This window comes from Engystomops pustulosus, chromosome 2 (genome assembly GCF_040894005.1).
Source record: "Engystomops pustulosus chromosome 2, aEngPut4.maternal, whole genome shotgun sequence".
NCBI classification, from domain to species: Eukaryota; Metazoa; Chordata; class Amphibia; order Anura; family Leptodactylidae; genus Engystomops; species Engystomops pustulosus.
The window spans coordinates 221058517-221086165 of NC_092412.1; the positions used below are offsets into that span (position 1 = coordinate 221058517).

Consider the following 27649-nt stretch of genomic DNA (forward strand, 5'->3'; position numbering starts at 1 on the left):
CACATAAACCTCGCACCTAATCCTGGTCTGTTATAGGATCAGATGCTGTCACAAAAACGCAGGAAATCCCCATTCACACACGCAGGTTTCATTAGTGCAGTTTCGAAGCCAAAATTAGGAAAGGATATTTGGAGTTCATGAGATACGGAGTCAATTACTGCATCCTAAATCCTGCACGTTTGAATTCACCCTAATGGCACCCTGCATCCCCTCACATCCCTTCCTCCCCTCACACACAGGACTGTACTATCAGGACACCGCCCGCTCCCACTGAGGCGCAGTCTCCCGCCCAATCCTTGTCCTGTGTAACCCTACACCTCCCGGCATCTCCACTGCTCCTACTGCAGCATCCATAATGATGTCTCAGCACACAGCACCGCAATGGTTAACGCCTTTAGAATCCGCCAACCAATGGGAGCGGAGCAGCGAGGAGCGGGCGGGAGCGGCGCCGGATTCGAACACACAGAGAGACAGATACGCAGAGTGTGAGCGGGTGAGTAGTGCAGCCGGTACCGCATGCTATAATGTACCATGTACACGCGCCCTGTGTGTTCCCGCGGCTTGTGCCCAGTGCTTAGCGTCACCTCTGGGGCAAACCTTTGTCTGGTTGCTCTCTGTGCTGTTCATTGTGTGGTTTCTGAGGCTTCTGATATTATGTAGTGTGTTTTTCGCTGCAGAAGTGCATATTTTTTTGCATAGCGTCATTTTTTTGGGGGGTGGGGTCCATTTAGACTGCAGACTGATGTATACATTTTGTCCACCTGCTGGAATACAAAGCCTGATACTTTGTCCCCCCCTTTGTACTATCCTGCTTTCCATAGCTTATCAAACATATAGGAAAAAAAGTATATATTTAAAAATTATTTTTAAAAGGCTTCTGTTGAAGGTTTTTTTTTTGTAATTCTAGGTGGAGATTTGGTAAAACAAACAAAATTCCATAGTTTTGCCCCCCACTTATCCCAGTCTCTGGGGCTTCCTGAGACCCCTGAGTGATGTATGATCTGACCACCACTTGGGTTGAGTGTGATATCAGGAGCCTCCCAGTGTTTCTTCTTAGCCGTCAGCCTGTAAAATCTTTCCCTTCTGGAGAGTCTGTGTGTGCGATTAACTACATGATCTTTCTCATGACAATGATACATTTCTATATAGCACCGTTGTATTCTGCAGCACTGTACAAATCATTGGGGACATATACCAATAGAATACTACATTACAGAGTACAGCCATATGGAACAGTCTATGAGGATGAGGGGGGGGGGGGGGTGACACAAGACCTTACAGTCTATGAGGATAAGGGGGTGACACAAGAGCTTACAGGCTATGAGGATAAGGGGGTGACACAAGAGCTTACAGGCTATGAGGATAAGGGGGTGACACAAGAGCTTACAGGCTATGAGGATGAGGGGGCGACACAAGAGCTTACAGTCTGAGGATGAGGGATGAGGAGGTAACACAAGAGCTTACAGTCTATGAGGATGAAGGGGTGACACAAGAGCTTACAGTCTATGAGGATGAGGAGGTAACACAAGAGCTTACAGTCTATGAGGAAGAGGGGGTGACACAAGAGCTTACAGTCTATGAGGATGAAGGGGTGACACAAGAGCTTACAGTCTATGAGGATGAAGGGGTGACACAAGAGCTTACAGTCTATGAGGATGAAGGGGTGACACAAGAGCTTACAGTCTATGAGGATGAAGGGGTGACACAAGAGCTTACAGTCTATGAGGATGAGGGGGTGACACAAGAGCTTACAGGCTATGAGGATGAGGGGGTGACACATGAGCTTACAGTCTATGAGGATGAGGGTGCGTTCACACGTTGCGTTTTGGTTGCATTTTCATTGCGTTTGAAACGCATATACAACAGCTGATGTGAGGTGATTTGCCTAATTACATTACCGTATGCGTTTTGTAAACGGAAACGTTAACAGTGATGTAATTAGGCAAATCACCTCTCCTCAGCTGTTGTATATGCGTTTCAAACGCAATGAAAACGCAGGTCAAAATGCAACGTGTGAACGAGCCCTGAGGGGGGGACACAAGAGCTTACAGTCTATGAGGATGAGGGGGTGACACAAGAGCTTACAGTCTATGAGGATGATGGGGTGACACTAGAGCTTACAGTCTATGAGGATGATGGGGTGACACAAGAGCTTACAGTCTATGAGGATGAGGGGATGACACAAGAGCTTACAGTCTATGAGGATGAAGGGGGTGACATAAGAGCTCACAGTCTATGAGGATGAAGGAGTGACACAAGAGCTTACAGTCTATGAGGATGAGGGGGTGACACAAGAGCTTACAGTCTATGAGGATGAGGGGGTGACACAAGAGCTTACAGTCTATGAGGATGAGGGGGTGACACAAGAGCTTACAGTCTATGAGGATGAGGGGGGTGACACAAGAGCTTACAGTCTATGAGGATGAGGGGGGTGACACAAGAGCTTACAGTCTATGAGGATGAGGGGGTGACACAAGAGCTTACAGTATATAAGGATGAAGGGGTGACACAAGAGCTTACAGTCTATGAGGATGAAGGGGTGACACAGGAGGTAAAGAGCTTGTATAATGGTCCAACCATTCGTTATAAGGGAATGGAATAAAATAATTTATTGAATTAGGATGCTGCTACTAGTACAAGTCATCAGCCCCCATCACATTTTGTTTCTTGTATACACTCAGCATTTACATCAGGAAAGCTCCTGGCGTATACATTGATATATACTGGCAGATGGAGGCAAAGCTTTTGCCTCTGTTTGACCACTATACGTCATATCCGGTGAAAAAGCCAGGATGGATAGATGTAGCAATCTAAGTCTTTCCATCCTGCTCCCTCCTGCTGAGTGATGTATACGATCAGCGCAAGTAATAGAAGCCCGTGGGGAGCGGATGCAGCATGTTGCATCCGGCAACCCCAGATGCCAAGCACAAACATCGTTGCGCATGAGGGGGGAACCTGCCGTGGTCACTCTGAACAACCTGTGGCAATTACTGGCTGCTGCCATTGTATACTTCTCCCCCGCTGGATACGTACTTTGTGATGTATGGTGAGGGGCGGGGCTTCAATTGTAAGGCCGCACACAGTAAATCTACATATCTTCAGAGTGGATCGGTGCACTACTCCTCCATGCATAACTATGGGCCTGTCAACGTGCCTTGTTGTCCCAGTGGAGACCTCCATGCAGAATTTTCCCTTTTTTTTTTGTGCATAGGGGATAAGTTTAGATTTTGATGAAGGATGTATGGATGCACCTAAAGGCACAACCATCTACAGCTGTTTTCTGGATCCCTAGCTGCTCTCTTTCAGTGATGTCACTACTTGGTGGTCTTGTCACCACAATGTGTTAGACAAGGTTCACACCACTTTTTGTTTATATGCTGAGCATATACCAGGAAATCTCCCCAGGTATACATGGCCGTATACTGGCAGACATGGGTATAAATCTTGCCTTCATCTGCCCCCAGTGGGATATGCAACATATGGCCAAACTAGGTATGATTGCAGCTTTAGGAGCAGTGCACACCTACATTTAGACCTCCATTATTATCTTAGGCTGCGGTCACACAATGCGTTTTGTTTGCGTTTAATGCTTGTGTTTTCAAACAGTTGAAGAGGAGATTTGTCTTAATTACATTGTTGAACAAATGCATGTGTTAAGATTGTGTACGAGTATAAGCAATGTTGACAACCATGTAATAAGACAAAATATTTGAGAAGGCCAAGAAAGATGATGCGTGGCTATCGCAAAATATCAATTTTATTTCAATACAACATTAAGAAGATGAATAAAACAGTGTAAAGACAAAAATATTTAACAATTGGTGAAATGTATAGACCACACAGAGGAATAAAAAACATGTAGGTCACCAGGTAACGCCCTTATGGGCTTCCGGCAGGTTATATGGTCAAATAAGGTGCAAACAATGTAAACAACAAATATGCAGCTGAATGCTGCTGTACAAAAATGCAAAGTGAGCAAACCAGAGACCAATACCATACCAATAAGTAGGACCCCACACGTAAGACCCCGACACGTGTTTCGCCGTCGCGCTTCTTCAAGGGAGTGAAGAAGCGCAACGTTTTTTTTTTTTTATTCCTCTGTGTGGTCTATACATTTCACCAATTGTTAAATATTTTTGTCTTTACACTGTTTTATTCATCTTCTTAATGTTGTATTGAAATAAAATTGATATTTTGCGATAGCCACGCATCATCTTTCTTGGCCTTCTCAAATATTTTGTGTCATTGACTTTGACGGATGGCGAGCTGGCCTACGCTTATTTGTCATACTTTCTTTTTTGGTAACCATGTAATAAGGTAAATCTCCACTTCAGCTGTTTGAAAACGCATGTGTTTAACGCAAAGAAAATGCAACGTGTGGCCGCAGCCTCAACTAACAGATCTGTTAAACCATCCATTGATTTCAATGAACTTGCAATGGCCTCTGTTGATGTTCATTTGTACCACTTCCATTGGTGCTTCTGCTTTTTAAGTTGAAAGGAAGCTGCAGCGCTATTTTTTTTTTTTTTTTCTAGAATCCATTAAAAGTCTATTGGCGTTAATGGACATTATAACAGATTCTTTAGACTTCTATTATTAACAGCCTATTGTACCTCCTAACATCTAGGAAGAGTGTAATCCAAACGAAAGCATGAAATAATACAAAAATGAATGTGTATTCAATAAAGTTTATTAAATAAGACAATTTACTGGTTAAAAAACTTGGCCCCACAACAGGGGGAACACAAGGCAAAAACAGTTTGAAAACCAGGCAAACAGATCAGGTAATTTAGACAATGTAAGTTAGTGATGTTGCTATAATAGCCATAGAGATACATACATAGTGCGGAATGGGAAGCACAAGAGGATAGCATGTGGACAAAGGATTACAAGTGTAATTGTCAGCAGTATGAGAGCGGCTTACCCATATTGAACCTGATCGCTGCCTGGAAGTCAAACGCCCCGACGCGCGTTTCGGCTGCTGCACAGCCTTCGTCTGGGGGTAGAGTCTTCAGGGCAGCGAGCCACATTAAAAATCTTTTAAGAGCCAATGAGCGTGCTGGATGAATTGTCACGTGACCACATGGTTGATCACACAGTGACACCAAGATATCGCGTGATGTGGGGCATGCCGCGCGTGCGCATAGTGCTTGCTTCGCCTGGTGGATGACGCAAAGTTAGGTGCGCTGTGATGTACGGGTATCGTGAGACTTAACGTACCGCGCATGCGCATCACGAGAGGACAGCTGGAAAATGGATAAGGGTAAGTTTTATCGTAGAAACACATTAAAAGTGGACAATTGTACATGTTCATTGAAAGACATTTCATATTAAAGTACCTAGAGTAAAAAAGAGATTCTCGAAAGAACCTACAAATGTGCTTATTGAATATATACAGGGGGAGAGGCATCATCAAGCCACTGTATAAGAGAAATACATATGTGCAACAAAAGGCTGTCTAAACAGCGAAAAATATACACGATAAATAGTGTAAAACATGTGGTAATATTATGGTTAGCATTATAGTGCAGTTTAAAACAGATATAAAAGAATTGTTTATGACAGTACAAGAAATAAAAATTAAAAATAACAATGATACCATAAATAATGAAGATGAATAGGGATCAGCATAGAATAAAATCTATCCTTTTACATTATTAAGAATCAGTATTCTAAACCTAACATATAGTGGTCAATTCACGCTAGAAATATCTGTATATAAGTGCTAATTACTATTAAAATGCAAAAAATGCAAACAATGAAGTGGATTGATGCATTACATATTATACAAATTGTTTGGAAAAACAAAAGAAAGTATTGTGATGTGAATTGGGGAGGGAAGGTGAAGGAGTGATGGACGTGATAGTGAAGGGAGTGAGGTGAGTGTCAAGGGAGGTGTGCTACATACACAAACATATAATGATAATACAAAAGAGTTAGTGCATTTGTTCATCAAAACGAAAATTTATGATAAATTTATAATGAAGAAGACCCAGCTGTACAAATGATGGATTTTTCTAATTGTTGAAACACGTACTTAAAGAGCAGATTATCCACTCGAGATTCATAGGAGATGGTTGTTCATAAAGGAATATATGGCGAATGAGTAGAACACTGAGGTGGAGAATTCCTACAGCGCCCATACATCTAACACGGAAACTCAAAGGGCTCGGAGAGAAACTGTGGCAAGACAAATTGGAAAATGAGTTAAAAACATAGAAATACAACAACACATAAAAAGTGAGGGGAAGCCGTGAACGCGGTTACCTCACTATTACCCTGAGGGATAACTCAGGTCAGGATCGGTGGAGTGTGGTACACAGAGCAGAAACAGATGAGATTCTATAAAAAAGGAACAAAGCTTAATGTTTCATTTAATCCTTTGGGTTGAAGTGTGTTCAATGTCCAAATCCATCGTGCTTCTTGTTGCGCAAGTCGTTTTTGTATAGGGCCTCCTCGAATATTGGTCATAATTCTATCTATGCCCCGCACAGAGAAGCCACGAGGGTCAGCATTGTGATGGATTTTGAAATGTTGGGCTATTGGTCTGCCTTCAGTGTTATAATCATCTTTTTTCGCAGAAATGATGTCTCTTATGTGTTCCCGTACGCGAATTTTTAACTCGCGTGTAGTGAGGCCTACGTAGATCATGCCACATGGGCAGGTGGCATAGTATATGACTGCCCTTGTGTTACAGGTGATTGTTTGAGTGATTTTGAACTCTTTTGTACCTGTGGAATCATGAAATGTTGTGGCACATACTATATTGGGACAGGCAATGCACCTGCCACATGGTCTGCAACCCCATGCTGGTGGTCTAGAGTTGAAAATGGTTTTGGGTTTGGCTGCCTCGTAATGGCTGCGGACCAGTAGGTCTCGTAGGTTTTTCGAGCGACGTGCCGTAATGCTGGGTTGGACATTAATGTATTGAGATATTGTGTGATCAGTTTGTAGAATCGACCAATGTTTTCGCAAAACATCCCTCATATGTTGCCATTGTGAATGGTAATCGGTGATGAATCTTACCTTAGCTGGATTGGACGTCTTAGGCAACGGATGTAACAGAGTTTGGCGTGTTGTAGATTTCGCTCTTGAATATGCTTGTTTTATTGATCGATTACTATACCCACGCTGTTGAAATCGTATTTTTAATTCCTTTGCTTGCGTCTCAAACTCCTCATCCGTGGAACAGATTCTGCGTACCCTAAGGAACTGTCCAGTAGGGATCGCGCGAATTGTCTGGGGAGGATGAGAGGATGAAGCGTGTAATAATGCATTGACCGCTGTCTCCTTTCTAAATACATTGGTTTGTAAGAAACCATTACTGTCTTTTGTTAACTTCACATCTAAAAACGTCACAGTGGTCCTATGAACTTCATAGGTTAATTTGATGTTGTATGGGTTCTGATTTAATTGACAGAAGAAGTTTTTCAATTCCTCCCGGTTGCCTCTCCAGACGATCAAAATGTCGTCAATGTACCGGGCCCAAAACGTGACCCGGTCCATTAACGACAGATGATCGCCCGCCAGAAGGTCCCTCTCCCACAGCCCCAGGAACAAATTTGCATATGAGGGAGCGCATGCTGCCCCCATAGCTGTCCCCTGGAGCTGTAGGAAAAAGGACCCGACGAACGTGAAGAAGTTATGGTAGAGGATAAATTCCAAAAGTTGTATTAGGAAATCAGTAAGATCAAGAGGCAGATTTTCCATGGAGAGGAAGTAGCGTGCTGCCCGTATGCCATCAGCATGTCTAATGCATGTATATAGTGATTCTACATCACAAGTCACTAGATACATATTGTCATCAATGTGCAATCCATCGATTTTGCACAGTAGATCAGTGGTATCTTTGGTATACGAAGGCAAACATTCCACGATTTTTTTCAGATGGTGATCGATAAATTTACTTACATTCTCTGTCAAAGACCCTCGTCCAGAGATTATTGGTCTTCCCGGAGGTAGTGTGGCATGTTTATGAATCTTCGGTAGAAGATACAGTGTGGGAGTTACGGGATCGGAGACCTGGAGACAAACAGACAGTTCTTTACTGATGGTTTTACTGTGCACTGCTTGTGCCAGTATCTTATTCAATTCATTTGTAAATTTGATGGTTGGATTGTAGGTCAAACGCTTGTAACATTGCGTGTCATTAAGCTGGCGATACGCTTCCTTTTCATACATTGTATGTGGCCAGATAACCAAATTCCCCCCCTTATCTGCCTGTTTAATCACAATAGATTTATCGCGTTTGAGATTGTTAATGCAATGTCTCTCTTGATTTGAGAGATTGTCGCGACTAACCTTATGTTGAATTTGTGAAAATTCATTGGAGACAACCTTGACGAATAAATCAACAGCTGGGCACGAATTGAGTGGAGGAAATAGTTGGGATCTTCTCCTAATGCATTGTGGAATGTCATTCTGTGGGATGTTCTCGTTATGTAGTTCTTCAAGAATCCTTACTGCTTCAATTTCCTCCGGAGTATCAAATATTTCGCTTGCGTCGATGGTGTGGAACCATTTCTTAAACAGTAAAGTTCTTCCGAAAATGTGAAGGTCTTTTATGGCTGAAAAGGTGTCAAAGTTAGCGCAGGGAGAAAAAGATAAACCTCTTTCTAAAACACTAATTTCATTCTGTGTTAGTACACGTTCAGACAGATTTATTACCTTTAGTGAGTTGTCCGTTTTTGTGCTGCGTGTCTCTAAGCGTCGTTTGTTGGCAGATTGGGGGGGGATAGTATTTCCTCTTTGTCCCTTGTGGTCTTAGATCCATTCGAGAGTTGTCATCTCGATCACTCTGGGAAGCTAGAGAGGATACAGATGACGCCTGACTCATCGTACGTCTTCTCCCCATATTACTGGGAGAGCGTCTCCATCTATACATATTTTTTTGTGTTAAATCATTTAGGTCTCTTTGGAACTTTTTTGACTTGAAGTCACATATCTCTTTTTCCCATTTGGTGAAGTCCGTGTCTAATGTTTTTTCAAAGGTTTTTAGACTCTCAGGCGAAGTCAAAGATGTCAAGGAATTCCGTATAGTTTCAATTTCCAGCTCTATCTGCTCAAGCATTTTTTTGTTAAGTTTAATGAGCATCTCCATAAATTTAACTGAGCCGTTTGTGCAGATATCTTCCCAGCCTGTGATGAAAGATTCATCATCAATGGCAAAAGACGGGAATACTTGTATGCGTAGCCCTCTAGGTATCAACCCGCGTTCAATATATTTTTCCAAAAAAGCTTTGTTCCACCAAACTTTCATGCGTTTATGTAGCAAATTCTTCAATCTGCTCTGTGCCACACTTACACCGACCTGACCGCTTGCATCCCCACCTGATGCGGCCTCATTAAAAACCAGATTAAGTTGTGTGAGCCAGGATTGTTCTCTGGCTTTAAAATCCATGGTGGTGGTAGTTCCAGAATCTGTGAAAAATCCACAGTACAAATTAATGACAAAAGAGTTTAGAACAAGCCAGAATATAGGGTAAGGTGAAATGTAATATATTATACAATATATTGTATTGTAGCATATAGCTATTCTGTGTTCAATGTTATAACCCTATATATAGATAGGCACCATGTAGCTATGTTGGTGATTATACTAACAGCCTATTGTACCTCCTGACTTCTATTATTGTTTTGGTGACTGCAGGTAATAACAGATGTACAAACTCAGGTGTGTACTGGGCCTTACACTTCTTTCTAGTGCAGTGCCGAGCAGGGGGGCCATGGTCCGGAGTATTCAGGTTCCCTGACCTTAGCATTTTTTTCTTCCCTTTTGTGAACCAGTTTTACAGGATGTGTACATGTGAGCCTTCTGTCAGTACAGTACATATTTCTGGTTTCTTACTGCTAGTAGCGCTACTCTGTGCTCCTTCCTCCATAGATTTGGCAGCAGATGATGGGCTGAGTTCTTCTCTTTTTCTAGGGCACTTTGTTTATTTGTACGTTTCCCGCCTGTTACTTAGTTATTGTAAACCTTACAGTATCCAAACCAGATACAGTGTAGCAATGCCGCAGGGATCACACTACTGACATTCCAGCTGTTACTGTACACATGAATGGGGAACTGATACTGTTTTATTAACATAAAAAGCGCATGTTTGTGTTTTCCATTACTGAATGATAAATGTTAATCAATAAACAAGAAACACACATTATTGGGTAAGTTTCTGTGATGCTTATGTGTAATAATAATTTAGGCTGGAGGTTTAATCTCAAAGTTTTGTCATTTCTTTACCTCAAAACCACAGCAAAAATCACTACAGTTGTTATTTTTTTGTGGTAAAATTGCATAACCCTGTAGTCAGGCCACACACAGGATCTGTCATCAGTGTTTTAATTCTCTGTTAACCAATATGTCCATAAAAACAGTCCGTGTGTCCTATATTTTTGAAAACCCCCAGAAAAAAACAAGGCTGCCGAATAATGTCATTGCTTGTCCCAACCTTCTGAAGAAGTTTCATATGAATTTATTTTAAGGTAGTGCAGAGCCTCAAACATCAGCAGGAGTATAACCTGCCCTCTAAACGGATCAGTGAAAAATATGCCCGGTTTGCGGTTGTCCCAAACGGTATGCTGGGTCTCCCAGACACTGTTATGGTGTCGCCACAAGTTGCTGCTCTCCGGAAGGGATGGTAAGGTGGGTGCACCCCAATGGAAAATAAGTCCAGAGAGTCAGGGTCTGCAGTGAAAGGTTTCATTCTTCAATTGTATAGATTCGGGCACAAAGCAATTCAAGCAAATCAAAGGGCTGAAATCTGCAATCTCCTCCCAGGCAGCAGAAGGGTTAGTTTCCTAACTGCAAGACAATAAGGACTGGGACTATTCTCCTATATACTTTCTACCACGGGAGGAGCGGTTACATTTTAGCACAAAAACAATAACAAGCAGTTTCCCATAGACTTACATTAAGTCCCCCATAATATAGTATGGCAGCAGGTTTCTAAAGTGTAAACAACTTACCAGACAGCACCTGTCATTTCTGACAATCTGTGGAAAATGATTGGCTTCTCTGATAGATACACAGTCAGAAATGTGTATTCAATGTTCATTAACCCTTTCTAGTAGTTTATACAGATACAGTAATAATAAACAGAATGTATATAACAAAACACAGTAATGCGAGTATAGAGTAATACAAATTTACCCTTGATGTAGAATAAAGTAAGAAGTGCTGAGTTCGCTTAAAGGAAATATACAAATGTTCAAAGTTCCTCTTTTATAGAGCACTACACTGATCCATTAAAATTAATTTGTCCGTGTGCCATCAGAAAAAAACAGTGCAGGGATAAAAACTTTTTAGTGAGCTGGCGGATGAGGCTTGAGCCTCCTGGTCTTTCAGGCAGGGAGGACGCTCATTGTATATTTTTAGGAATATTACGCAGTATTCCAAAGTATATTCCGCACTTCTAAAAGTTTCATGAGCTGTAGCGAGTGCACCGACGTGGGGCAGGTAATGCCGTGCACCAGCCCACTCTGCTGCTGACCACGCCCCTTTGACATGGAGCTGGAGTAAAAGGAATATGCTGGCAGTTCTCAGGGCATTGCAATTATTGAAGGGCATCTATGCCAGATTTATGGTGTAAAAGCCCTGATAAATGCCCCCCAATGTCTGTGTGCATGTAGCCTAATGTATAGTCTGACTTTACACTGTTTACTTTCTCAATTGCTTCCATTCATCTTGTGATTGTAGCAGATTTCCACATTTACTTGGTATATGCATAAGACTTACATCTCTTTTGTGTCTTCAGTGTCTTATCAGGGAGAAGAAAAATGTCTTCAATCTTTCAAAGTGTTGGTTGGAGGAACCACAATGTGTTGGAAAATATTGATGAGCAGGACAGTCCTCTGCCAGACAAGTTCAGAAAGCGACCGTCATCGAGCTCCCTTAATACAATGCGCATGTCCCTGCGGAAGAGGATGCCGCTAAAACCAGTGGAAATCAACATAGAGGCCGTGCCAGACTGGAGCAGGGTGGGAGTAAAGGAGAAGCAGCGCCCCCTGCAGTCCATGACTGTTACAGCTAAGAACATGTTTGGAGCCATGTCAAAGGTAATAGTTGTGTATCTCATATATATTCAGATATTGTAACCTAGTATGTTGTCACTTTAACCTGCATTGTATCCATATTTAGCCCTCCTAAAATTTATCAGCATGCTATCCGTTGTTTCAACACATAGCACATGGACGAATTCATTTTATATGGGCTCATGCACACAACAATGGTTTTCTCGCCCTTTGTATGATCCCGAAGCGACTTCTGGAACAGCAATGTTTGGAGCAGGTCCTATTCCTGCACGTTTGCACCTCAGGCAGGCTACATTGTGGTCTTCACACACTGATGACACACGGGCCAGAAACAACAGACATTGGATCTTCTGCTTACGCTCTGTGAAATAGTCATATCCACTGTTGTCCACTAGGCTTACATTTATAGCTGTTTTGTGTGTGTATTTCTATAGGTTTATGTCTGCCTGCCAGTAAATACTAGGCTGTGTCACACAGTCCATGATCAGCCCTTATCAGGGCAGACCACACTGCTAGGGACAGGATCCCATGCATCATATCAGTCTATTATTATCCTATCCCTCTAAACAGCAGATAAGTCCATATGATTGGCCCACGCTGTTGCTTACTATTGCTCCAGAGTACTAAGCACAACCGTATATAACTCGGTATAAAAATTTGGTGCAACCGAATAATTATCCTCCCTGCAGCAGCCATCCTCATCAATGATGGCTGTGATCTGTTCATTGCTGGGGTGGCGTGGACAACCCTTTTAAACTTGCCTGCTGTCTGGGGGTTTCAGACCTTCATATTATAAAATATGAAGTATGTTTTCAAATGTTTCCAAGACCAGAAATGGTTACAATAAAAGAGGGGGCAGTAGCACCTGTTCTTTATATATCTTCTCCCTTTATGGCCCACACCTAGTTTTGGCCTCAGAAACATTATCCTGAACATGTAAATGCACAATCCCCCATCCCCCAGTGAGATTACTGGATTCTATCCCGGAATCATGGGGTTAAGTAATAGGAAACAGATGTGTGGTGGATCGGTTCAAGGAATTTTACATGACATTCCTTACAGAAGTGTGATACATGTATGGAAAGATTTCAATGTCAGCTGAAGACTAAATAGCAAGGTGACTTTGTGACTATTGTCCATGTATTTCTGTAAGCAGCTGTGTATTTACAAGACTTACCCTTTTATTTTTTTCCTTTACGCATACTTTTACTATATCCAACTTACTGGGGCTTATTTGCATGCATATTCTATGTTCCTCACTTCTAGTCTTATCCAACTATGTGGCTATCTGTGCAGAAGACGGCTCTATGGTTTCAGCAGTGATAACGCCGCAGCACAGAGAAGAGCACCCAGGATTTTTCTGCTTATCACAAGATTAAAACTGGAGACTCTGCTTCCCATGGTCATACTGTATCTCTAATATAAAACTGGAGACTCTGCTTCCCATGGTCATACTGTATCTCCTTCCCATGGTCATACTGTATCTCCTTCCCATGGCCATACTGTATCTCCTTCCCATGCTCATACTGTATCTCCTTCCCATGCTCATACTGTATCTCCTTCCCATGCTCATACTGTATCTCCTTCCCATGCTCGTACTGTATCTCCTTCCCATGCTCATACTGTATCTCCTTCCCATGGCCATACTGTATCTCCTTCCCATGCTCATACTGTATCTCCTTCCCATGGCCATACTGTATCTCCTTCCCATGGCCATACTGTATCTCCTTCCCATGGTCATACTGTATCTCCTTCCCATGCTCATACTGTATCTCCTTCCCATGGCCATACTGTATCTCCTTCCCATGGCCATACTGTATCTCCTTCCCATGGCCATACTGTATCTCCTTCCCATGGCCATATTGTATCTCCTTCCCATGGTCATATTGTATCTCCTTCCCATGGCCATATTGTATCTCCTTCCCATGGTCATATTGTATCTCCTTCCCATGGTCATATTGTATCTCCTTCCCATGGTCATATTGTATCTCCTTCCCATGGTCATACTGTATCTAATATATAACTGGATCAGAAACTTAGTTGTGGTTGAATCAAATGTTTAACTATTTATTACAGTGAGTTCTCTTCGCCCAGAGGATAGAACAATGTGCTATTTGTCTGCAGTGTTCTTCTCCTCTCCTGTTATAGGGGATTTTTCACTTTTCTCTAATATCTGGGATACATTGTTCCCACTTGGGCGTGAGCCCTTGGGCGGGAAAATGCAAGGCATCTGTGGAATGTATCCGTTATTTTGATAAGTTTGCAGAAATATTTCCCTCTTCAATACTCTGTAAAGGTTTCAAGGGCCCGAGATAAAGATAAGACTGTCTGCTCTGTTGTCCTAAGTGCAGGAAGGCTGTGTGCGCTGCAGGTCATGTGATATATGACTTGCATGTATAGCAATTCTGTAAGCTCCTTTATCCAGAAATGTCATATAATAATAATAATTTAATTTATATAGCGCACACAGATCTCTGCTATCTGTAATACAAAATTATTGCTGTAGTCTTAGGAACAACGTGGCTACATTTATGGAAAATTATGCTCACAAGGGAACATTTTAATAACATGCAATTGAAGAAATATATATATATATATATCAGTTAAATTTATGTCCATTAAATGTCGTCTCAGTCTGTCAAAAACAAACAAAAGAAGGTGGAGTTTAATGTTGCCCATTCCTAACATAAAGAGATCCTGTCTGTGGGTCCATTCTAGTTGAGTAATGAACAGAACAGCACCCTGTAAGGGTGATGCCACACATGGCGTTTTTGGTCAGTTTAAGTCAGTTTTTCCCAATTATCTTAATAGATAAACAGGTTGTAAGCAGCCAAATGCAAGGTAAACAGCCAAAAATGGACCAAAAACGCCATGTGTGGCATCACCCTAAAGGATCCATCTTGAAAGCCACCTTCTACTCGGAAGGACTTTCATCTTGGAAAACATAGACTTCAATAAGTTTCCTTTGAGAATCTTATCCTTGTTCCTGCTCACTCCTGAAACAGCATCCAATCTTCATTTTGCTTCTAATAGCTTATTTTTTGAGAATAAGGTCTTTTAAAATTGTGCAAATGAGCCTCGGGGGGGGGGGGGGACTTCTGTCTATGTCACAGGAGCCCCTTCCGGCTCCATCGTCCGCCAGTTATTCACACCTCTATTTGGTGTTTGTGGAAGGGGAGGGAGATAGTGTAAAGAAACGCAGAATGCAGCAGGATGCGTAGAAAGGCGCCCCTGAGGCTCATTTACGTAATTTAAAAGAAAGACTGAGCTATCAGAAGCAAAATGAAGAACGTGTCCTGTTTCAGGAGGCTTATATGTGAGTGTGCTTGGGTTTGAGGCCCTGCATCCATGTGATAGATTTCCTTTACATGCAGATACAGAGAGACATGGCTGCGCCTACTTGACATGATAGGGGATTCATCTTGTTCCAGGCTAATTTCTTTCACTATGTTCCCTCATACCATGAAAATGAAGAGGCTTATAATATTGTAACATGTCTTTAGACGCTAATGTGGCCCTTACTGCATACTGTCATGTGTATATGCTCTACTGTATGTTTTCTATAGCCCTAAGTAATGCCAATTTACTCCCATATATCAAAGATATATGAGGGGCACTGTACCTTGTGCAATATCCAAAATACGTCCTCAAAGTCTATCTCTCCTATACACACACACATGCACACACAGGCTGCAGGGGGTGTGGCCACCAGCACCAGGAAGCACATCATTATACAGCCTCACATCATTATACAGGCTGTCAGTCAAGCACTGGGGGTGTGGCTGTGCCTCCCACTCATGAATAGAGTGGACAGCTTGAATATGCTAATGCTTCATTGGACATTTCACAGGTCATTTGCATACAGCTTTAGGGCCTCATTGCTTAGGTTTACAGGCATGTAGAGGGACAATGAAGGGATAGATGCAATGCTCTCTAATGGCAGTTTATGAAAATATATTTAGTTTAGGGGGTTATTTTGCATGACGGGTTCTCTTTAAAGCGTTCAGTCTTAATTCCAACATCCCATTAAAAACAAAGCTGCGGGAGAGAGGAGTAGAGCAGGAACCCACTGGAGTCCTGCCTTCCCTTTATATCATCCTGACCTGTAAACGTTTCATTAATGAATGTGGTAGAAATAATGAATTATTTCCGTTGAATAAATTCTAAATTGATACATTTTCCTTATTGATGTTGACCCCAGTGCGGTAAGGGGGCAGGGCTATGGTAACAGACTAGGAATGTTTGGGGGCAAAATATCCTAGCTTCTTTCTTCCCAGACAGCACCATGCCTGTGTACAGGTTATTTTTGGTATTGCAACCTTATTCACTTCAATTGCACTGGCCAGAAATGTCAAACACAACTAATGGACATGTTTGGTGCTGTTTTTTCTTTTTAGTTTTTGGTTTATTTATGAATTAACTGGGTTTTTCTTTTTTTTCTAATCCTGGAACCACGTTTTTGATCTTGTTTTTGTCATGTGGAATATTCATTAGAGATTAGAGATCTTCCCACCTGAAAGGTAACAGCACACTCATTACAGCGGCCCTTTATTGTGTGTTATTTTATGTTTTGCTGTAGTAGTTTTCTGTCTGTTGAATATATGATAAACCAGCGCTCAGACGTACGTGTTATTTCAGGTGAGCACATTACCTTCTTTTAACCTTCAGGCATTTGATAGGATCCTTCATATTCTCATTCATCCAATTGTAGATATTGAAGTCTCCACTACAAAGGGCCGTGTGAAGAAGTAATCCCCTTAAGATGTTCACACTAGCGGCACCTAACACATAAACATAAAAGGGAAAAAGAGCAGCACAAATTACTCTGCAAACCAAATGCAGCCAAGCTAAGCCCGGCAGTGGGATTATGGGAAATGTCTCTGAAACCTTATATGTGTACAAACCAAAAGTTATTGGAAGAAAAGTGAAAACTTTTATAAAGTTTGGTATAGATCATTATATTTTTATTAATCCGGGGGACAATTCATTTATCAGCCATACAAAGAATAGGTGATAAGTGTTTCATTGCTGTTCCCATGTTTCCCATGAGGGATACACAACCTCTTTGTTAAAACATTGCACAACAGTTGCAAATGTGGCACAACTAGTTGGTAAGTTTTGTTCTACGTCAGGAAGGGACTGAGTGTATCTGTACCTAAATTCTGAACTTTTTGAAAAGTTGCACATCATAAATCTGTCTACCACATCTGAGTTCACCCGATAAATCTTGGTTGAGTTGTATGAAGTGAAAAGTGCAGAGGTTTGGCAAAAAGTATAAAATTCTTCGCCAATCAACTGATGTGACTGCAATGATATATCCCCCAATGATTTTTGTTGAAACTGAATGAAATTGATTCATTTTCTATATTGCAAAATTTTTCAGAAAATAAAGAAAAATGGCAGAAAAACAAGTTCGTATTTATTGGATTCGCCAAACCAGATGAGAGGTACCACGAAACAAAGCCGCACTCCAAAAAGCAGCAGAAGGTCCTCTACTCCAAGAACTCCTCGATGTCGGCGTTTGGTAGAAGAAGCAACCCCTGATAGTAGGGTCACCCCACGATCCAGCAGGAGGGTTTCGCCCTATACCAGAAGAGCAGGAGGCTCTCAGTGGAAAAGCTTCTCCAATATAGTGGGGAACGGAGGACTGAACCTCAGGAGATCTGTGAGGGCAGCGTCCCTGAACAGCCCCTATGCCTCTCCCGTCACAGTTAACAGAAGGAGGTATGTCACATGATGGATCTGTAAGGTCATACTAGCTCATTGCGCCAAATCATGCATCAATGCTTCAACAATTGTTAGCAACAATCCAGATTTTCAATGGGGAAGGTAAAGAACAATCAAAGGGAAATTGTCAACAGAATTTGACATAATATACCATCATTATGTTGTCAAACAGCTCAACACCTGGAGGAAAGTCAATTGTTCCAAAGAACAAGCATCCATTAATATATATATGATTTAAAGGGAACCCAACAGCAGAAATTGACCTAGTAAACCACTACCAGAAACTTCTCAAGAAGATTAAAACCTTCCACATTGTGGTTCTTTCATGGATCATCAACATGGCATCATATAGAAAATATACTTTAAAAGAGATATGCAGGCGGTCCCCTACTTAAGAACACTCGACTTACATACGACCCCTAGTTACAAACGGACCTCTGGATGTTGGTAATTTATTGTACTTTAGTCCTAGGCTACAATAAACAGCTATAACAGTTATCACAGCCCTTAAAAGGGCTATCCTCATGTCCCATTGATCCACCTACCAACCGATCTACCTTTTATAGGTAATTTGTGGTGGTAGGTTCCCTTTAAAAGGCACTTTGAAAGTAATAAAATGTCAGCATAAATAAATATCGATGTCAATAACTGTGGCAAAAATATATAAATACAAGCACAGGATATACAAAAGGTGTTTATACAAGTAAGCAGAGTTACTCAGGCAAACATGCCATATTAAAGTATTAGCTTAACTACCTGCGCAAGCGCACGTTTCAGCTTTTTTAGCCTTCTTCCCGGGGACACAGTTACTGAAGTTGATATTTATTTATGCCTACATTTTATACTTTATATAACGAAAAAGAAAGAGAGTGTCATACCAGCCCAGCAATTGTCAATAATAATAGCAATCTTTATTAGAACAAATATAACGACACAAGACCTCAAAAACATAAAAACACTTAAAAGGTGCAATGAAGCACACTGTACACGACTCGGTGAGGTGAGTACAATATAGTCAACCTCACAAATCCCCTCTGGCTGTTAGAGATTCACATGGTGTTTATGTAAACAAATGTTGTAAACAAAACAGTTAACATGCAATACAAGAGTATAATAACCAAGTGAAGCAACCCTCACTATATAACCTGTCAGAATCCTATGTCACAGGGTAAGTAGGTCCAAGCACAGGCAGGGTGTAACAGGAAGGTAAGATACACCAAGTACAGCCAGGGGCCTAGGTAATCACCCCACGTGTTACGTCACTAGATGTGACTTCATCAGGGGATGTAGTCCCTAGTGACGTAACGCGTGGGGGGATTACCCCTAGTGGTTTACTAGGTCATTTTCTGCTGACAGGTTCCCTTAAAATCTTTTATATATATATATATATTAATGGATGCTTGTTCTTTGGAACAATCGACTTTCCTCCAATATGTCTGACTAGGAGAAGGCGTCTCCATTGCAATAGTCTGATCATTTCTTCCATGTCTGCATTCAGCCATTTTGGTTGTTTTTATCACTTTCTTTTTATCCGTGTTTGCAGGCAATTTGAAAGAGACCTGGAATCTGTATCTGCAGGAATCCGGCAGCTGAAACGCCTCTCCAGGGTTTTTGATGATGCCATCTTAAGGGAAGAAAGGTAAAATAGATTATTTTTGTGAAGCATCCCCTGAGTATGACACTGTCTGAAGCTTAGATCTGATATCGGCGCGCCATTATCCAGGGCTGCTCGTGCTCTGACCCCCTTATCCCCAAGAGAAAGTACATTTTAGCTTACACTATATCATCAGTTTAAAGAACAGATTGTTAACCATTTTCTGCTCCCTAATGTGCTGTATATGTATAACTTGCAATCCCTTTAGTTTAAAGGGGTTGTCCCCTATTCACAGCATAGGGGATAACAAGCTGATCAATTAGGGTCAGATTTCTTGGACCCCCAACAATTCATAGATGGGAGTCCATTTCTTACCTAAAGTATAGAAGTGTCAGAAATTCCTGAACATGTGACTCTTCCATCTCTGGACTCCACTATCTCTGGTGGTCTCTTAGATAAGTACAGATCATCACTATCCCTGTTTATCCACTACTCTTTTTAAGCTTAGGATACAAGGGACCTCTCGCCCTTGTGACTAATGAGTCATCCACACTGATCAACATGTTTTTCCCTTTACTGTGGAAAAGGGGATAAGTTGTCTACAGGTAAATCTCATAAAGTGGTTTGCCCAAAATTAGCCTAGAGCCCCCATCATCTCGTCCCATAGAGAATAATTCAAGCAGCCGGCTTCTCTATTAATTTTGGGAAGTGTTACCCACGTTGTCATGAATGTTTATGTATGGGTGATAACTTTGATTTTTAGCCCAACCCCTTCAAGTTCTGAAATAGGCCATAGAATAGAGGCTTACTTGTCACTGGAGAACCCCTTTAAATTAAATCTACCATTAAAATCAAGCATGATAACCAGGGGCACTTACTCATAGATCCAGGCATCATGACTGTCGTTATCATCTTATATTTTTTATCCATGCCCTCCTTCCTTCTAGAATCAACTTTTAAAATTATGGCTACTTGGGTGTTATCAAAGCCCCTCCATGTTGTAGCTTAACAGGCTGTTATGATGCATGAGAACTTTTCGCCCCCTGCATTATGTGCAAAGGAAGCAGGGAGGAGGGTTACATGCTACTGCACAGTGTAACAGCCTGTGAAGCCAGAGCTTTAAGTGGCACAGATAACTCTGCCCTTAGCATAGCCCACTGCCTCATTACCATAATTCTAAAAGTGGATTTTAGAAGGAAGTAGGCCATCGATAATATATATAAGAACATTAGCTCAGTCACAGTGCCTGGATCTTTGAGTCCATAGATCCCTGGTATATCCATGCTTGATGTTGATGGTAGATTTTCTTTAAAGGGGTTCTCCAGTGAAAAGTTAGCCCCTATTTTTGCTGATCAGTGGGGGTTTAAGTGATGGGACCACCGTGGATCACAAAGATGCATTGTACCCTGCGTGGACAGTGCGCCAGTTGCTGTATTCATATCAATGACGCTGCCGGATATAGCGCTCTGCTATCTCCATCAGCGCCATAGAGATGAATAGAAAAGCTGGCAAATGTGCAACCGGTTGCACTGTTCATCACTGATTAAGATGGACCCCCATCCTTGTGATCAATGGTGGTCCCATCACTGAGACTTGTCACCGGAGAAGCCTTTTTAAGGGATATAGCTACACATATTTATAGTAAGATGTTATAAGACACACAGACACTCATTATGATTAACTGTATTTAACGTTTTACGAGACCTGCAGACAGACACATTTTAGGATTCCTGGCCTCTTAGTTGGCAGTGTCTGAAACCAGAAACACACACACAGGGCTGCATTTATAAGTTCTGTCCTACTAAGGAAAACTTTTCAGGAAATGTAAAAACTGAAGAATTTGTTCTCTGTGAAAGTTGCTGCCATTGATTACTGTGAATACATAAATTGTGATTAACTGCCTAAATATCTTATGTAAAAAATTGCAACATGTAACGGATCCAACCTGTAGCAAGAGTTTTTTCCTTTTCATTTTAAAGGGAGTCTTCCAGCTCCTAAAAGAAATCTTCCATCAGAATCCATCATGATGAACCAGGGACATTACTCATAGATCCAGGCACTGTGACTGTGGTCATCTTCTTATATGTGTTATCTACCGCCTCCTTCCTTCTAAAATAAACCTTTTAAATGATGTTTATTAGCCAGAAGGGCTCTGGGGGAGTTACCAGAGCCCCGACTTTCTACAGCTTCACAGGCCGTTACACTTTGTAATGAGCACTTCCACCACCCACTGTGCGTTGAAACTTCCTCTGTTGCACTGAGATTACATCAGGCAGAGGTAGGAGAAGTGCTGAGCGTGAAACAGTCTAACAGCCTGTGAAGCTGTAGTAGGGGCTCTAGTAACGCCTCCAGAGCCTTTCTAGCTCAATAGCATAATTGTAAAAGTGGATTTTTATAAGGGAGAAGGCCATGAATTATAAATATAAGATTACCATAGTCGCAGTGCCTGAATCTATGAGTAAGTGTCCCTGGTGTATCATGCTTCATTTTGATGATTTGGTAGATTTTCTTAAAACCACCTTACAAGTAAACATAGCATTTTGTAGGGTATTTTATACATTTCCCAGAAATGCCTTCCAGTTTCCCACTAATCTTTATGCAAATGAAATTCTCTGTGCATCGGGGGTGTGGCCATTCCAAAACCGGTGCACAGGAAATGGAGCCCCGCCTCAGGAGCATTGGGAATTTGCATAAAAATACAAATAATTTTTTCTTCAATGTAACAGATAACTGGGAAAATGGAAACCTTATAAATTGCCCTACGCAATGCTGGTATTTAGGAGCTGGTAGGTTCCCATTAAAATAACACCTCAGATCCCCCAGTCACTGTAAACCCTACTACAACTATAACTAGAAGAAACCCAAATCTGGCCTGATGTACACCAAACCGTACAATCTTTGCTGACACTTCTTGTTCTTCCATCTATCATCAGCGACATGACAGTTTCTCTCATTGATAACTGAAGAATGTATTGGGCAGGTAAAGTTCCAGAATTTTATTTGATGTCTTCTACAAAGCTTTGCATGACGTGGATGTACTCACTAACCCCCCGGGATGTTCTCCTCCTTCCTTAAACCCCCTTATGTCTGACTCTAAGGGCACTAGTATTCCTTCTTCCTGTATATGGTGCAGTATTGTCACATGTAACAACACTGTAAAGATTGTTGTATCAGGTCCCTGATGATGTGTCCCCCCCATGTAGTGTAATGTTTTTCATTTTGTTGTTGGTATTTTTTTTTTTTATCTCTTTTTTGGCCTTTGCAGAATTAGCTGTTTTTTTCTCTTTTTATAGTGGCAATAAAAAAAGCATGTAATAGTCCATCCTAGATTATTGCCTTGTTAGTGTTATGTTGTACCAGGTTAATCAATCTGATGGAGTATACGACTATCTAGTTGTACATTGCTTTTCCTATCCTTTACACCAGAAAGGTGCAGCGCTTTTTTTTAGGTCAAGCAGTATTTTTTTTTAAATTTAATTTGTTGGATACCCGTGACCTCCACTGATCAGCTGATCGATGATGTGGCCTGTGCGCAGATTGGGGTTATTCAACTATATGGTGGAGGATAATACTACCAAGCACAGACACTTTTCAATGTATTGCACTGGGCTGGGTGAGGAGCTAATAAACATAACAAACAGCCGGCTCTCTTACCCCTTGCTGCCGCTTGGATAGACACTGTCCGGACACAGCGAGGTAGGTAAATACTGCATACAAGGAAATCCAGCATGATGTTCTTTTCCAAACAATTCAGGCTATTTTTGTGGCTCAGCTCATATGTTGGATAAAAACATAAGACCGATCAACATGTTTCGGTCTTGATCTACCACAAATTTTTTGGAGAAGAACGATGTTCTGAATTTCCTTGTATGCTTTTTAATAAGCTAATAAGGCACAGCATTTGTCTGTACATGATACATAGGATAGGTCAGTGATGGCGAACCTTTTACAGACCGAGTGCCCAAACTAATACAAAAAACCCACTTATATTTCACGAAGTGCCAACATGGTATTTTAAGCTGTAACTTATTGCTACACGTTCTTCCGCATCTTTCAACCGTATTAGTCCCTGAGGCCACCAATACAGTTGAAAGAAGGAGGGCAAATTCAGACTATCATTGCAGCGTCTCTCCAGGGTCTGTAGAAGAAGAATGGTGGGTCCCGCAGGATGACTTTCAAAGATAATGCAGCCCTGTCCACACCTTCTCACTTTCCCACCATTCCAAACAGCCAATGAAGTGTTGCTTTAAAATAGCGCTAAAAGCAGCATCTCTTAAGTCGCCTGGGACTGCAGGAAGATTTGTTGGATTTGTTCCTGACTGGTGACCTCTGTCTGTTCTGTGATGGCTTGAGTGCCCACAGAAATGGCTCTGAGTGCCACCTCTGGCACCCGTGCCATAGGTTCCCCACCACTGGGATAGGTGATCAATAACAGTCAAATGATTTTATTTTTTTTATACCTGAAATGTGTTAAACCTTAAATGGCTGCTATAACTTTCCTGCTTTTCGATTTTCCTTTTCTCTGTTTGGAACACTTGAGTATTTTTTGAAGACGGCCAGGTTGGGAGAAAAGGCAAATACTTACCCTACTGCAGTTCTCAGTTCCCACCTGGCTCTGCTACTTCCAATGCTCCAGCTTATGCCTGCTGTAAGTGCAGGATGGTCATTGAATTCATTTTAGCCAATGAGTGGCCTCCTCGGATCAGGGAAGAATAACGAGGGAATTTAAGTCCCCTTGGAAAATGGAACTGATATCCTGGGTCAAGGAGGCCACACATTGACTTAAGCAGGCCCCGGGACTTCTGTCTAGGCTCAGACCAAAATACTAAAAATACTGGAGCGGATTCAGTAAGTGTTCCTTTTTTTTCCAGCACTGGCCCCTTTAAATGCAAAAACTTAATTCATATGCAAAACAATGTTTATAGACACAAAGCCGTTTCCTATACTAGTATGGAATTGTGTCTGCAGCATGTGCATTGTTTTGTAAAAACCAGCATGTGGAAAGCACAGACATTTCTGCACTTAATCTCTCATGTAATAAGAGACAAGAAGCTATTGTATATTATCTACAGGCTATATTGTTGGTCGTGGGGAATGCTTACACTACACTGTGTGGATTACACTTTTTAGCCTGTCTGTGTTTTTTCACTAGGAAAGAAGCCATTTTGAATTACCACAATGTAATGGCCAAGAACCTGCGTTGTAATCGCAATTCTCGGCTCTCTTGGAGAAGTACAAGGAGACTCCAGCGTACACTTGAAGGCTGGACTGAAGTGGCTTTAACCAGTATTGGCAACATTGGCGCACGTTAATATATTATGTGTAACCAGCTTTGTCATATATATATGTGTGTATGTCCATATATCTGTTACTAACTTCATCTGTTTGCACTTGGATTTTATGTTTTTCTACAAGAAATGTATTCACTACACTCCATCCCAATGTTACGGTTAATAGCGTATTTAAAGCTTAACGATATATTAGATAGTATAAGGTTATTATAGAGTTTATATGGCCAACACAAATATATACCCCTACACCTACTTCCCTATGGGAAACCCTGAACTGATGAGGGTCTTATTAGCACCCATGGCATCTTCTAATAGATGACCATATGTATAAACGTGGGATCTCTAAACCCATAATAGGTTCAAACTTTGAATAAAATGTCACATTACACTGAGCATTGTAAATGTAAAATTCCATAAACCTAAGAAAATGTTCCCCTGATATATCCAGCAAGGCAGCAGGGCTCACATAATTTGATACATTTCCTCATTTTTGCCATAAAATTATTATTACTTTTTTAACTGAACACATTTTATTATTTAGAAGTTATTAAACCTATACAACAAAAGTCAGAATTTTTATTTATGCCAACTTGTGCATTGCACTATATTTCAAACAACAAACAGGGCAATACTCCCAATAATGGTTAATTAAAATGTATTCAGTAGCTCGGTGTCATGCAAAAGCTTCAACTGTTCCTGCAACAAAAACAACCCCTCAACAAAAAAAATGGGCAGCAATGAAAAGATATGAAATCATTGGTCCTTAAGGTCAAAATAATCTGACTACTAGGTGTTAAGGCCAGCTTCATAATTGCCTCAAAATCTAATAGAAAATGCACATGTTGAGGTTGATGACGCGAGATATACCCAAAGGAGGGAAAAATGGGGAATTCTGTTTGGACAAATTCTGAAGTGTCCGTGCTTAGCTTTTCACAAGTTTTAATTCAAAGTTAGTCAGAGGAGAAGTTAAGAAAGATGCATCAGTAGGTCCGCCATGTTATAGGCACTAAATATTTCTCAAGTGTTGCCCCACTTTTGACAGAATAAGATAAAATCCTGTGTCGCTCACTATGCGGTTAAAATTAGATTGAACAAAGTGATGTGATCACTGCCACACTGCAGCTATTTCTGGATGTTACTATAATGAATTGTGATCAGCTAATAACTTGCTCATATGACGAGAGCTGTTCACTACTATAATGCAGTAACCGTTCTATTATAGCGCTACTCTTGTCTACCTATGCCTGAAATGAAGGAAACCCTTTTTTTATACTTTTTATATATCTGAATTGTGTATATCTTTTGTATTATAATTATATCCTTTTCTGGAATGTGGCTTTTGTGTGTTATTTTTTTATTGTGATTTTTTTTTTTTTAATACCTAAATCAATATACGTGTCAAAGAAAATATTGCCAATTATGTGATCAATTCCTGAAGTAGAAAATGGTCACCTGCTTCTTAAGGCTTCCATAGGCGCAAAAGAAAAGTTATAAAAAAAAACAATTTAGACTTTGTTATCTGGGGGAGTAAGAATTTGCCAACATCATGTTGTGCGACAAGGGAATTCTTTCTGAATTTCATATTGATACAAACTGAGCGGTTTATTAGTTGTAACTGAAAAGGTAGTTCTGGCTATGACCTTACAGTTCCTCTATGATGAAGAACAATCTTAAAGCTTGTGTATGTCCACACTGGATTACTCTACTGTGCTAGGAGGTGTTCTTTACTCACAGTGGTCAAGCGTGTGTAGCATCTGGAGCAAACTACTGGGCAGCTGTATCTCCCAATCTTGCAATGTACTCTTGCGGTGTATATGCTGCTGAGGGAGGGAGTGCATCTGGTGACTTAAATCACACACTTTTAATTATTATTTCAAATCCATTATACATCTGGTTTATTCAGCTAAAGCCTATCACTTTACACATCACCTAGCACACAAGAACATTAATAAACAGTTATGGCAAACTCCTTTAGTTTTTTTAAAATTCTGATTCTGCCATGATTTTCTACCGTGGGGCCGGTGCCAGCACCAAGCATACCCAGACAAGTGAAACACACACCTGAAACTCGGAACCCAGAAACATGGCAAACATTTGATGGGGGGGGGGAGGTATATAAAAGAACACTGATAAGTCTTTATATACTAAAGCCTGTGAGCGGGCAATATATAAAATAATAGTTTATGAATCTTTAATGCCTCCACGTGAGTTCACTACAAAGGGACCCACATAGGCTCTGTTGCAGAGGGGCCACTTGGAGCAGGCCCTGTTTCTACCTATACCCTTTCAATGTGTTACTTGCAATTAGGATTGAGCATACCTAGACAGCAATGTTTGGGTCTGGGTTCCCAAACCTAGACTTGTGTCAGAAGGTTGGCTTCAGCATCCAGGTTGTAAAGGATGTTTGAAGACAACCTTGTGGGTTGTGCTGCATTAGCACCTGAGATCTGTGCCGCCGGCAAAGCTCAGGATCACCATTCAGGACTGATGACCCGTTCTCATGACAGCCTGTAGTCTCACAGCGTGAGTAGCCAGTTACTGTAGTACTGCACTATATGGTAGGAGCGACCAGAACCCCGGGTTCCCGAATGAATCCGTTCATCAATACTTGCAATTCAGACAGAGCCTGGGAATGTATCCTTCTAAATAACAAATATATCATGTTAAAACAATACTCTGTGATTTTGTAATTTTATTCTGTTTGAGGGTGCAACTCTCCCTCCCCCTACCCAATATAAGAAATGGGGTTTGGATCCCGTCCATAGACTTGTTAAGTGGTGCAGTACAGCAACAGCACATTCTCTCTTCCTGCATGAACATGGCAGTCCACATGTAATTTTTCAATTTACCTTCTTAACAATTATAATATTTATATTAGCGTTAACGCTAGAAAGCATACTGGCTGTCATATGATTCACAATCCCTATCAATCATGGAGAAAGTAAGGAATACAAAATGACACTAAAATACAAACATGTATATATAGTGCGGTACATTGCAATTTTTTGTT

The 27649-nt window shown here is 41.1% G+C and overlaps 1 protein-coding gene across 2 annotated transcripts; it reads left to right on the top strand.

Moving 5' to 3' along the window:
* Window positions 1-258: 258 nt before the first annotated feature.
* Window positions 259-25974, top strand: PIMREG (PICALM interacting mitotic regulator). 2 transcript variants are annotated; one of them, XM_072138215.1, is made up of 6 exons: window positions 261-493; window positions 11751-12051; window positions 17411-17751; window positions 19298-19393; window positions 22282-22328; window positions 24501-24640. In XM_072138215.1, exons 2-5 carry the CDS (start codon window positions 11773-11775, stop codon window positions 22310-22312), a joined length of 747 nt encoding a protein of 248 aa, XP_071994316.1. In that variant the 5' UTR covers window positions 261-493; window positions 11751-11772; the 3' UTR covers window positions 22313-22328; window positions 24501-24640. The 2 variants fall into 2 exon arrangements, with proteins under 2 accessions (XP_071994315.1, XP_071994316.1); XM_072138214.1 differs by lacking the exon at window positions 22282-22328 and having other exon boundaries at window positions 259-493; window positions 24501-25974.
* Window positions 25975-27649: the final 1675 nt, after the last annotated feature.